Source organism: Plectropomus leopardus, chromosome 21 (assembly GCF_026936395.1).
Source record: "Plectropomus leopardus strain MGB_pleo_1.0 chromosome 21, ASM2693639v1, whole genome shotgun sequence".
Taxonomy (NCBI): Eukaryota; Metazoa; Chordata; class Actinopteri; order Perciformes; family Serranidae; genus Plectropomus; species Plectropomus leopardus.
The window spans coordinates 20,625,021-20,636,805 of NC_142196.1; the positions used below are offsets into that span (position 1 = coordinate 20,625,021).

Here is an 11,785-nt window from a genome sequence, read left to right on the forward strand (position 1 = left end):
TATAATAATATAATATAATATAATATAATAATGAAAAATGCCTCTCACAGATTCCAAAATTGTAAGTTTAAACATTCAAATGGCTTTTTTTTCCAACTAAGAATCTAAAACACAACTGCATTCAATTCATTAACCTGAAGGACCGTGAAAAGCAGCAAATATTAACATTCGTTAATCGTTTTCTTGGCATTTTCACTTGATGTGAACAGCCTCTGATGTGTGTGTTTCAGGAGAAGATTAAGTTGATGTTTGAGAACCTGATGCAGGTCGAACACCCCAACATCGTCAAGTTCCACAAGTACTGGCTGGACATGAAGGAGAGCCAGGCGCGGGTAAGAGCTTTCTGTGCGTTCATTTGATTTGGTGACGACAGATTATTGACCAGGCCGATGATTGAAACTGATATTTTGCTTTTGCCAATTATCTGTATCAGCATTTTATTTTAATTATTACTAATTAGTTAAAAGTGCAAAGAAAGTGTCAGCGTGGGAGGAACTTTTACTTTGTAAAACCTCAGGGAGCTGTTTTAATTAATTCATATTTTATTACATTTTTCACTTGGCTTTATTAAAAAAGGTTGCTGGGAACTTGCAGTATTTAATGTGGAAAGTTTCAGTCTGATGAAACATTTGCTATAAAGGTGTTTTAAAAAATTTGTGCTGTTTGTGTGTTAAATTCTAAATATTGACAAAGATTTTCATTGTCATTGTAAATGCATGCCGGTTTCAGATTTCGGTTATCTGTCTCATTAATTATACTGTTTTCCTTTTGCTATGATGTGTGGCAGTTTGTGTGTTTAAAAAAACAATATAAATATGTTTAAAAAAAAAAAAACTCTTATGCTTTAAAAAACACCCTTAAAGTATTGTAACTTTTTAGAAAAGCTGCAGCGAAAATCAGGCAATTCAGGCTGCAACAATCACAAAAACAGCCAGAGAAATCCTAAAGGGAGTGTGTGGCTCTCTCAGTCCTCTGTGGAAATCATCCCTGAATAAAAACAGCATGCACCTTCCATTTTGCTAATAAAATACACTTGATACCTTTTATATTAAATTCCTTCAGAGTCTTCACTACATGTATTATGTTGGAAACTGCAACTTGACGGGTTGGCTGAGGCAGACATCATAACTCTAGCTTCCCCACACACACTTGTAAATTAAGTCCTTGTGTGGCCCACAGGTGATATTTATCACAGAGTACATGTCGTCGGGGAGCCTCAAGCAGTTTCTGAAGAAAACTAAGAAGAACCACAAGACCATGAATGTGAAGGTCAGTGTTTTCTGCGCACACACTTTCTGTCTGTGAGCTCTCTCAGTGCGTCCCCTGGTGGTGACTCCGAGCACTGCAGTCCAATCGATATTCAGATCCATATCTCCTGCAGGATTACAGATGATTTACAGGACACCCTGGTGGCTCAGTCTGCTCAGACATTTATCTTCGGTTTGAAACCTACATCCCGTCCTCTTGCTTCTCTCTTGTCTGTCTTCTGCATTTGCTGTTTCTACAATAAATCCATACAAAAAGGGAGATATTTGTGTCTTTGACACTTTAAAATTCCTTTTAAATATTGTGAAAAAAATTGTTAGTTAAATATTGTTATTGTAACTTTATTTTTATGAGTGATTAATGTAAAATGTGCGTTCATAAATATGGTAATTAAGTATATTATACAATTTCTTTTAGATAATGTGGAAATCTTAATTGGAACAAATTAACTTGTATGGGTTATACAATTTTGCATTCATAATTATGTTTATTAAGTATTTAATTACCATGTTTATGAACACACATGAGGTGATTCCTCATGAAAATGAAGTTTTTCACATCATTTAAAAGGAATTTTAAAGTGTTATGTACTGTTACCATAATTACGAACACATGTTTTTAATTTGATTATTAGTAAAAAATTAAATCGGTCCAACAAAATTTTCTGCATTATTTTAAGAGGAATTTTAAAGTATTATATACTTAATGACCATAATAATAAACCCAGTTGATTCCTCATAAAATTATGTTATTGCAGCTATTTTTTCACATTATTTTAAAGGATTTTTTCAAAGGATTCATGTTGCTCTGGTTCACTATATTTTAGGCCTGGAAGAGATGGTGCACCCAGATTCTCTCTGCTCTCAGGTACCGACTGATTTCCTCTCCAGGATTTTAACATGAGAGATTTTTTTATTATCATAGCTATAACATTAATTGAATGTCTTTTGTTGTTTTTTTAACCTGCAGTTATTTGCACTCTTGTGACCCACCAATAATCCATGGCAACCTGACGTGCGACACCATCTTCATCCAGCATAACGGCCTCATCAAGATTGGCTCAGGTCTGCTCCCAGCGGGGCTTTTTATGTTGCAACCACCAGCACACATATTGTAACCTCAGACTGTTAATTGCTTGAATTTCATCCCACAAAAATATTTCACTTGATTTTCTTTCCGCAGTGTGGCATCGGCTGTTTGTTAATGGTAAGGAAAAGATAATGTTGTAGCAGATATGTTTTCATTTGTGTCATATATATTAATTGATTTCATCTAATGTATCTGTACTTTTTGTTTCTTCTCTGATCAGTGTTTCCAGATGCCAGTGTCCACGGGAAAGCGAGGCAACATCGCGACGAGCAGAGGAATCTTCATTTCTTTGCACCAGAATATGGATGTAAGTGGGATGCAGCTGAGTTTGTGTGCGGCTCAGTTTTTAACGGAATGATTCACTCCAAAGTGAAAATTTAGTCATTAACGCCATAGTCTAAAGTGACTTAAATGGCTCTATTAACAACATTTATTATTTATTTATTTTTCTTTAATTTAATTTTTATTTTTTCAATTATTATCATCATTTTTTTTATTTAATTTTTTTTTAAACTCCAAATGTTTTGTTGAAAGCCGACTGTAGAATTGTGGGAAATCTGTTATCAAATAACTGTAATTGTAGTTATGGTGGAAAATATTGAAATAATGAGTATCAGAATTTATTGGAGCTGCAGTGAAAAACACAAAACATTCATATTATTCCACTCAAATTATCTGGAGACATTCAAAGGTTCTGCATACAACATTCAGAGTATTGATATAGCAGCAAACCACTATTCGCCATGTAAAGGTGTAGTGAGTAATGGCGTCCTGAGCAGTTTCCGGACGCACTTTCATGTTAGTGCATGTAGGTCCTGCATGTGTATCGCACTGGCTAGTTAACATAGTGTTCCATATGCACTGGGAAGTTAAAAATGTATTTATTATTTTTAGAGTACTGTTCAACATCTATCTGTGGACATGTGGCTACAGTGTCTGTTTGTGCAGAATACAGCGAGATGCATTGTTATCAACTTGTATTACTAAAAACAGTTAACCTGGTGTTAATATTGGTAACAACATTGTTGTTTTTCAATGTTTTCTATTTTTCGATGTTAGTTTTAGTGCCAGGTAAGTCTCAGACTGACTGCATGTCCATTTTGGGATAAGCTTTTCTTAAAATGAACAATGTGTCTGACCTCCTTCATTTTTGTTTGTTTGTCTTTTTCTGTAGCGAGTGAAGATGATTATGCCATAGACATTTTCTCCTTCGGCATCTGTGCTCTAGAGGTGAGAGAAACGTATCTATAAGATTCTTCTGTGTGTGTGTGTGTGTGTGTGTGTGTGTGTGTGTGTGTAACAGATTTGTCACATTTGTCCATTAAAAAGTTACATTTTCCAAATAGTTCACGCACAGGCCGAAACTAAAAGTGGCCAAAAATACAAATTTGGTTTGCATTCATTTTCATTCGTTTTAGCACATTCATTATCAATAAATTAATTTCTAGCAGTCGAGAAAAGCTGTAATATGTGAGTGTGTTAACACATTATTTGCACCCCTAGATGGCAGTGCTGGAGATCCAGGCCAACGGAGACACTGCTGTGTCCAAGGAGGCCATCGTCAATGCAGGTCAATCTCTGGAAGACCCTCTCATGAGAGTGAGTCTCAAAAATACTTCATGTCCTAAATATGCATCAGTACAACCAAAGAAACATTGAGAGGAGGACAAATTGTCCTACGCTACTCTATTAGCACTCGCCCACTCATACCACCATGTTTCTCGGTTTATTTCCTTCCACATGCAGAGACTTTGAACAGTTATAGACTGAATGTTTCAATAAAACACGCCAGAAAATGCAGAGCGCTGCTCGGTAAACTGGGTCATACTGTACGCTCATGTTGTTATGTGTTGGACTCGTTGCTCTCTGCAGGAGTTCACCCAGTCCTGTTTGCGTCATGAAGCCAAGCTCCGTCCTACGGCACACGACCTTCTGTTCCACCGAGTCCTGTTCGAGGTGCACTCCCTCAAACTGCTCGCTGCCCACTGCCTCATCAACAACCAGTGTGAGTTTCTCACCTCCACAGGCCAAGCGCACCACACCAGAGTCTCCTCACGATATTTACGTCCTCCTGCGTGCAGCGGATCGATATGATCTGATATTTGAGTATGTTTGTCCTGTTGAGGAGCCGGTGTTACGTTTATCAAAAAATGTGCATGCAACAGCTGTGCATGCAGCCTGTTTCAAGTTTCTCCTGCTTCTTTTCTGCACAATACTTTGTGCAATTATTCTGCAAAATTCTTTTTAACAGAAATATTCAGGTCTTATTTAAAATGTTCTTGCATTTCTATTTAACAACCTTTTATAATGTGATGCAGGTATTTGTACTTATTTATTTCTTATTTTCTATTTATGTGTATATATTATATAAATTCAGGGATAAAACACTTTCTTTAACATATTTTCAAATTCTTCCTTTCCTTGAAAAATAATTTCTGTATCCTACATTTTCTCCCAGGATCAATAATTAAAGTATTTTTGATTCAGTCAGTTCTTACTTAAATTATTCTTGCATTTATATTTAACACCCTTTGTAATGTGACCCAGGTATTTGTGCATATTTCTGTTTTTTCTATTTATGTGTGTATTGTATAAATTGCAGCATAATACACATTTTATATGTATTCTCAAATTATTATTATTTTTTTTTCTTTCAAAATAAAAATATTTTTCTGTATCCCAATTTCCCCCTGGGGATCAATAAATGAAATATGTCTCATTTTGATCATGGGTTATACAATATATTTGCTAGCTTAAGCAAACAATCAAGTGTTTCAAGGTCTGGAAAAATACATATTTACTGCAATTCTAAATATACAGTATATTTATATTAAGAACAAAAACTGTATTTGTAACAAATCAGTTGACTAATGTCCAAACTTGTTTTGCATCTACAGACTTGCTCCCAGAAAACTGCGTGGAGGAGAAAACCAAGTCGTTTGACCCCAACGCCGTCATGGCGGAGATCAAACACGAAGACAGACAGGGCGTTCAGCTCAAGTAAAAACGCACAAGCACCTCGTGTCTCTGGCTGTTTGTCTTTGTGAAGCACAAAACTCACTCTGCTCTTCTGTGTGTGTCTTCAGATATTCCCACGTGTCCCCTCTGGAGCTGGACAAGTTCCTGGAGGATGTTAAGTAAGATGAACTACAGTTTCTGGCTCGTTTTGCACCAGTGATTTCTGTTACTGCAGCGTGGAGTTCAACATTATGTCTCCTTCAGGAATGGGATTTACCCTTTGATGAACTTCGCCTCGTCTCGGCCTCACCCCGTCCCTCGGGCGCTCTCCTTGTCTCAGGAGCAGGTGGAGACAGTCAAGACGCCGACTCCTGAACCGCAGGAGACAGAAACAAGGAAGGTTAGACTTTCAGACACACAAAAAAACATTTTAGAAACACTGCAGGGCTCCAGTTATCACTTATTTAATGCACCAAAGAACAAGTGACATTTCTAGCAACACGGCTCTTAATCAGACGCTGATTTTAGACATATTTCTTATTGCAAGGTATAAGTTGGATTTATGAGTAATTTTTTAAACATAGTTTAAGCATTTTTTTTCCTTGATCCTGCTAAAAATTCAAATTCTTATTTTATTATATTTTTTCTTTCAAAAGAAAAATCATTTTCTGTATCCCAAATTTCCCCTGGGGATCCATAACGAAAGTATTTCTGATTCTGATCATGGGTTGTACAATATATTTGTTAACTTAAGCATGCAGTCGAGTAATTTAAGGTCTGAAAAGAAAAATCAGTTGCAATTCCCTTTTTTGTATAACTCTCTAATGATTCATAAATAATTTTAAAAAATGTAATTCTGTTTTTGTTGGTTTGTTGAACATACAAAAGAAAATACTCAACTAAACGAACAGGAAGACCCTTCAATCATGTGAAAAGGGAAAATAAATAAATAGATAGATCAATCAAAAATGAAATAAAAAGATAAAGAAATCAATGAAAAAAAATACAAATAAATAGGTATAAAAAGGTAGGTAATTAAATAAATAAAAACAATAAAATAAGAGTAAAAAATAAGCTGAAAGGTCAATAAAAAAACGAGCTGTGTTGCTCGAAACGTCACTTCTATAATATACGATATTATAGTAATATATTAACTGGAGCTCTGCAGTGTGCGAGACATTTTTCTCCTTTTGAGATGATAACATTTCCATGGAGGAGGAATATGTTTACATGCCGCTTTCTGTAATATTTCAAGAATTAGAAAAACATTTGGGAAAACGACATCATGTGCCACTGAAGTTTTCACCCAAAACCTTAAACATATTTTTGCTTTGTCCCCATTTTGTCTGCGTACTCCTCCCTGATTGTTTTTGTCGTTGCTGCTGTAGGTCGTTCAGATGCACTGTAATTTGGAGTCAAATGAAGAAGGGACCAAAACTCATGTGAGTCAGTGTTACAGGTACTTTGCCCATTTTAGTTTAAAACCTTTTGTTGGGCTCCTTAACAATCAAGTATATATATTAAAGTATTTTTGCCAGTAACATTTTGTGCTCTCTGCATATATTTCAGAACTTCAGTCAGATACTGAGGTGAAACAGAAATGTAGCGTGATTTAAATTTGACTTTTCGATCTCTCCTCAGCTCTCTTTGTTTCTGAAGATGGATGATAAACTTCATAGGCAGCTTAGCTGTGACATCCTGTCAAGTAAGTTGAACACAACTGTACTTTAAAGGAATACTTCCCAAATGATGATTTGTATACTGAATATACAGTAGTATACCGCAGTGGTTGTGGGTTTGATTTCACCCTCGGCAAAAGGCCGAGGGTGGAAACAAAGGGAAATAAAGGGAAAATCCCCCCTAAAAAATAATATAAAACAGAAAAAAGAAATCTTTGCTTTTCTTGCATGCCTCTGTGGAAACAGAGTATCCAAAAAAGGAGAAAATTCTTGCTGAATTAGAGTCAGAGGGATGAATGACGGGATAATACGCCTGGGTAAATGATGTTCTGGTAAGGTTTTACTGTTGTTGAACACAGACCCCTATGACATCAATTCATCGAGACTTTTTGCCATTTTTGGATTCTTTGTTCCCTGGAGGCATGCTAGAACGTCTTTTCATAAATTCAGTGTAACCGGGTGAGAAATATTCTACATTTCTACATTTTTTTTAGGTCTACATTTTCATGAAAAGACCAAAATATCTCTCATTAACAGCCAACATCTCTAGCCTTTCTTACTGAAGTTTTTTTATCTCAGTAAACAGGTCATAAATAAATAGTATTTACATAAAACAGGTGGACACTTTAGTTTTTAGCAAACGTTTCTCAAACAAGAGTAAATGTGCGTTTGTTGGGGACAATTTTCAGTGACAGTTTTACTCTAAATTAAACTTCTGTGCACATTTTTATGATATCTGAGCTGTTTTTTGCGATGTGTTTTTAAATAGTTGTTGGACAAAAAAGGACACAGACAGTATTTTCAGTTTGATAAATTCACTGTTGGTTTTGGTCTTTTTATGGGATTTCTCACCTATAAGAAAAAAAGAGAGAAAATCACTGTAGGTTCATTTTATGTCAGATTTCTGTAACCGATATATTTAATGTGAATCTTTCAGCCGACACCTCTAAAGACCTTGCCAGTGAACTTGTTCACTACGCCTTCATAAATGAGGTAGATATAAAATCTTATTATTTGTTCATAAATGCAAATGCAAAACAGGGACTCATATGTGGTCTTTAAACTGTGTAGGAGGACAGTGAGAAGGTAGCAGGGTTCCTGGAGGACGCCATCAGCCGACACCGGGTCCGATTGCTCGCCTCTGGGAGCACACAGTGAGAAGGGGGCCCGACAGCGGCTGGCCCACGCAGAGGGGCCCGGGCGAAGACCACACGGATCGAGAAAGGGAGAGGGCAGCGGATCACACAGCCGGGAACGGAGCTGACCCAGCTGGGGATAAAAAGGGGACAAATACAGAAGGATGCTGGGCCTCAACAGTCAGTGAATCATCCCAGAGAGAACGAGGAAACGCCAGCGCTGAGCAAGGAACCGAAGGCACCTCTGGTTTCGAGGGCCGGAGGCATCATGGCTGTGTTCAGCAATCCCACAAAGCAGTGGAAGATTGACAAACTCCCTGCCTAAAAGGGCTATCACGCCTTAAGATATCCTGACAACTTTTCCATAATGCCACTATTCAGAACAGATATGTTTCACGTACAAAACGCAGCAGCTATGTTTCCAAACGGACGTTTTATTGCTCATAAGCCTCGTTTGCACTCCAAATGTTGATTGGTGATTATTTACTTTGAATTGTAATCAAAGTAACTTACTAAAGCCCCTCTCCCTTTCAAGCCAGAACATCAGTTTATTACAGTTTTAGGAATTTAATATTCCGTCCAACATGCACTGTTAATACTCATCCAGTCGACTTATTTATTTCTGTTTAACTGTGAACGATAGACGCTTTGCACAAGCCTGTTTTTTTTTTTTTTGCTTTGCTTTTTATGACGTGCAGTTAACACACCTCCCTGCGCTCTCGGCCGAAGGCTCCTTCTCCCCGAGATAAAACACACCATGCCTACATACAGTGACGAGCAGTGAGATGATGCCTCTCTTTTAGCCTGTTGTGCTCTTAAGGGTTTTCCCTGATAAAGTGTTCTGAAAGCCAAAGACTTGCAAAGTGCCTGATATGGCAATGTACTTTGGACTAATGAAATGGCATCGTATGGAGGCAACTGAGGAACAGGTATATGAATTTTATCAGCCGCTGAATTTCTAATATTAAAATTTAAATAGTGCTGAATTCATCAAACTGAAATATTTCTACTTTGAAAAAACATGTATCTTAATTAATTTGTTTTGAATTCAGATCTTTGAAATGAATAAATAATAATATATATATATTTAAGGTTCAGATACAATTCTCAGGAAATAAAAAACTGATTCAAGTTCAAATTTGATTGGTGAAATTCGGATATAATGATTCATGAATTTTTTTTAGGTTATTTTAACTGAAATGATTAGATCTGAATTTTATCAATCGAATTTGAGCATCTTCTATTTTATTTATTTCAATTTGAATTATTAGATCTTAATTTGACCAGATTTGATTTGGTCAAATTTGGTCATCCCAAATCTTTAAAAAAAATTAATTAAAAAAAAAAAATTCTTTCAACTTGAATTATTGGATCTGAATCTATTTTGAGCAACCAGAATTATTAATTAAAAAAATTCCATAATTAGGACATTTTTTTAATCTGAATTTGTGACCACTGAAAAAAAATTCAAATTCATATTTTATTTTTAAAACAGTACATTAAGATCAAATTAATTCAGATACATTTTAAGTGAACTATTTCAATTCTGTTATTTCAGGAAATGTTGTGTGGTGTTTAAGTTTGAAGCATTCAGTGGCTGTTAAAATTCAAATACTCATGTCTCTCATTGACTTCCATACATTGTACCCAACACAAACTTCCAATTTGGAATCTGACAAGCTGTCAGGCTGACTTTTTATTTTAACACCAGATGCATGAGTTCAGTCTCGTCTCACCATGATCATGAGTCCACATAATCAGCCTGTGTGAATGTAAAGATGAGCTGGACACCCAGTAATGGCAGCTCCTTTAAGAGCTGCAGCCTTTGTAAATTGAACGTATGGATCATGTGATCAAGCTCTCCGCTGCAGTCAGTGTTTGTTTGGAAAGAGCTGCAGCTCGTGTACAAAAATTCGGGATACATCACAGGAAGCTTGTGAAGTAAAGTCAGAATTCTTTATAAACAGGAGGGTGAGTGATGGTGATGTGATCTTATTATTATTGATAAATATTACTGCTGTACTTATTTTTGCGGAAAATCCCAAAACCATCTGAGGATCATTTCGAACACTGAAATTGATTTGTCTCGAGGGGTTTTAAAGGAAAAATCTACCCAAAAATCTTTAAGAATGTATGATTTTAGCATTTTCCAGGGGCTGAAGGTGACAAAAAAAAACAATGTATGATAAAAAAAGGGGAATATTTTGCTTTTATTTCCCAGTTTCAGATCTACTGTACTTTTATTTCAGTACAATTTCAGCGTGAACTTTGGGATCGATTGCACTGCAGCCCACACAAACACCAAAATAGAAAATACACTCCTTCAGCTCTGCCAGATTTTCTTGTCAACAATCCAAACTTGGCACTGTGACAGAAGCCTACCATTTGGGTGGATTTCTCCTTTACAAAACTGGACAGCAAAAAGAAAAAAAAAATGAATTGTCTGATCGGTCTTCAGCCGTTTTCTCTTGTTTGTCAGACTCATTTAGCCCAACTTCATTCGTTTCCCGGGTCTGTAAGGTTGCGGTTTCATAACAATTAACATGCTGTACAGTCATTGCTTACAATACTTAATCTACTTTGTGTCAAGCCTTCTTATCAGTGTGTCTCTGAAGACAGGAGCCCTGAATTCTCCCAAACATTTACCGACAACGGGCTGTGTTGTACATATTTGTTTGTGGCTATTAGAGGGGTTTACTTTTAGGCAAAATTTCAATGCAAAGCAGTGCCACTATTGCTCTCGTTTGATCTAGTAAGCTGCATGTCTTAATAGCCTGTGACCATTCAGAAACTTTGCATTTTGCCTTTTGTCAGTCACAGTTCAGTTCCAGAGGGGACATGACCAAGAAAATGAATGTTTAGACTGTGCAAACATTACAAAAAAACCATCCATATCAGTCTTACTTTATGTCAAATGACTTCTTTTCCCGTGAATCTGTTGAATGAAACTTGCCTTTGGATGTGTTCTACTTAAAACTTTGTTCAATATTGTAGCTACTGCAATGAAATACATTACAATAAACAATATGTGACATGTTGGTTGTGTCTGAAATTATTAGGATGTATTTTTATTGGACAAGGATTTAACGTTTGTCGTTCTGAGTTCACTACTCAGGCATATCCCAGTATGTAATAACCCTTCGAAACCTCGGCTTTTTTTTTCCCTTAAAAGGGCAAGATCTTATCTTAAAAGTAGAAAGAAAAAGAACAAGAAAATTACCTGAAACCTTTTTTTAAAAAAAAAAGAAAAAAGAGAGAGCTTAAAAATTACAATAGCTCTTTAACATAATTTCAAATATGTAATTGTGCTAATTATTATTATTATTATTTTTTTTTTACTAGCTTACTCTATGTTTTCCCCAAATATTTTTCCCTAGCTGTTTTTGGAAATAATTTTCTAAATCTAATAATTTCTTGCAATTTGTGGAGCATTTCTTACCAATTTATTTTCAATGTTTCTGAAAGAAAAAAAAAGCTTAGATTGTACACTTCTACTACTTCTACTTGTAATTATCATTATTATCATTAGTAGTAGTGGTAGTAGTATTGTTGTTGTTGTATTATAATCTAATAGTAAAAGATGTTATTGATCTTTTTATGTATTAATCATTTAAAAGATTTGATAAAAATATAATAATTACAGTAATTATAACATTT

The 11,785-nt window shown here is 35.7% G+C and overlaps 1 protein-coding gene across 3 annotated transcripts in view; it reads left to right on the forward strand.

The window, feature by feature from the left end:
- nrbp2b (nuclear receptor binding protein 2b) overlaps positions 1-11,167 on the forward strand; it is a 46,700-nt gene extending 35,533 nt beyond the window's left edge. Inside the window, exons 3-18 of one of the 3 annotated variants that reach the window (XR_015775382.1) lie at positions 231-332; positions 1,180-1,269; positions 2,093-2,133; positions 2,236-2,330; positions 2,449-2,472; positions 2,576-2,662; positions 3,530-3,585; positions 3,859-3,954; positions 4,228-4,360; positions 5,253-5,355; positions 5,442-5,492; positions 5,578-5,713; positions 6,702-6,772; positions 6,955-7,018; positions 7,930-7,985; positions 8,064-8,147. Coding sequence is in view for 2 of the 3 variants with exons in the window: in XM_042510775.2 (XP_042366709.1) it covers positions 231-332; positions 1,180-1,269; positions 2,093-2,133; positions 2,236-2,330; positions 2,449-2,472; positions 2,576-2,662; positions 3,530-3,585; positions 3,859-3,954; positions 4,228-4,360; positions 5,253-5,355; positions 5,442-5,492; positions 5,578-5,713; positions 6,702-6,755; positions 6,955-7,018; positions 7,930-7,985; positions 8,064-8,150 (1,275 nt within the window). In the remaining variant the exon portion in view is untranslated. Of the gene's footprint in view, positions 1-230; positions 333-1,179; positions 1,270-2,092; positions 2,134-2,235; positions 2,331-2,448; positions 2,473-2,575; positions 2,663-3,529; positions 3,586-3,858; positions 3,955-4,227; positions 4,361-5,252; positions 5,356-5,441; positions 5,493-5,577; positions 5,714-6,701; positions 6,773-6,954; positions 7,019-7,929; positions 7,986-8,063 lie in introns of all 3 variants that reach the window. The other 2 variants (XM_042510775.2, XM_088072104.1) reach the window with 2 other exon arrangements.
- The last annotated feature ends 618 nt before the right edge of the window (positions 11,168-11,785 follow it).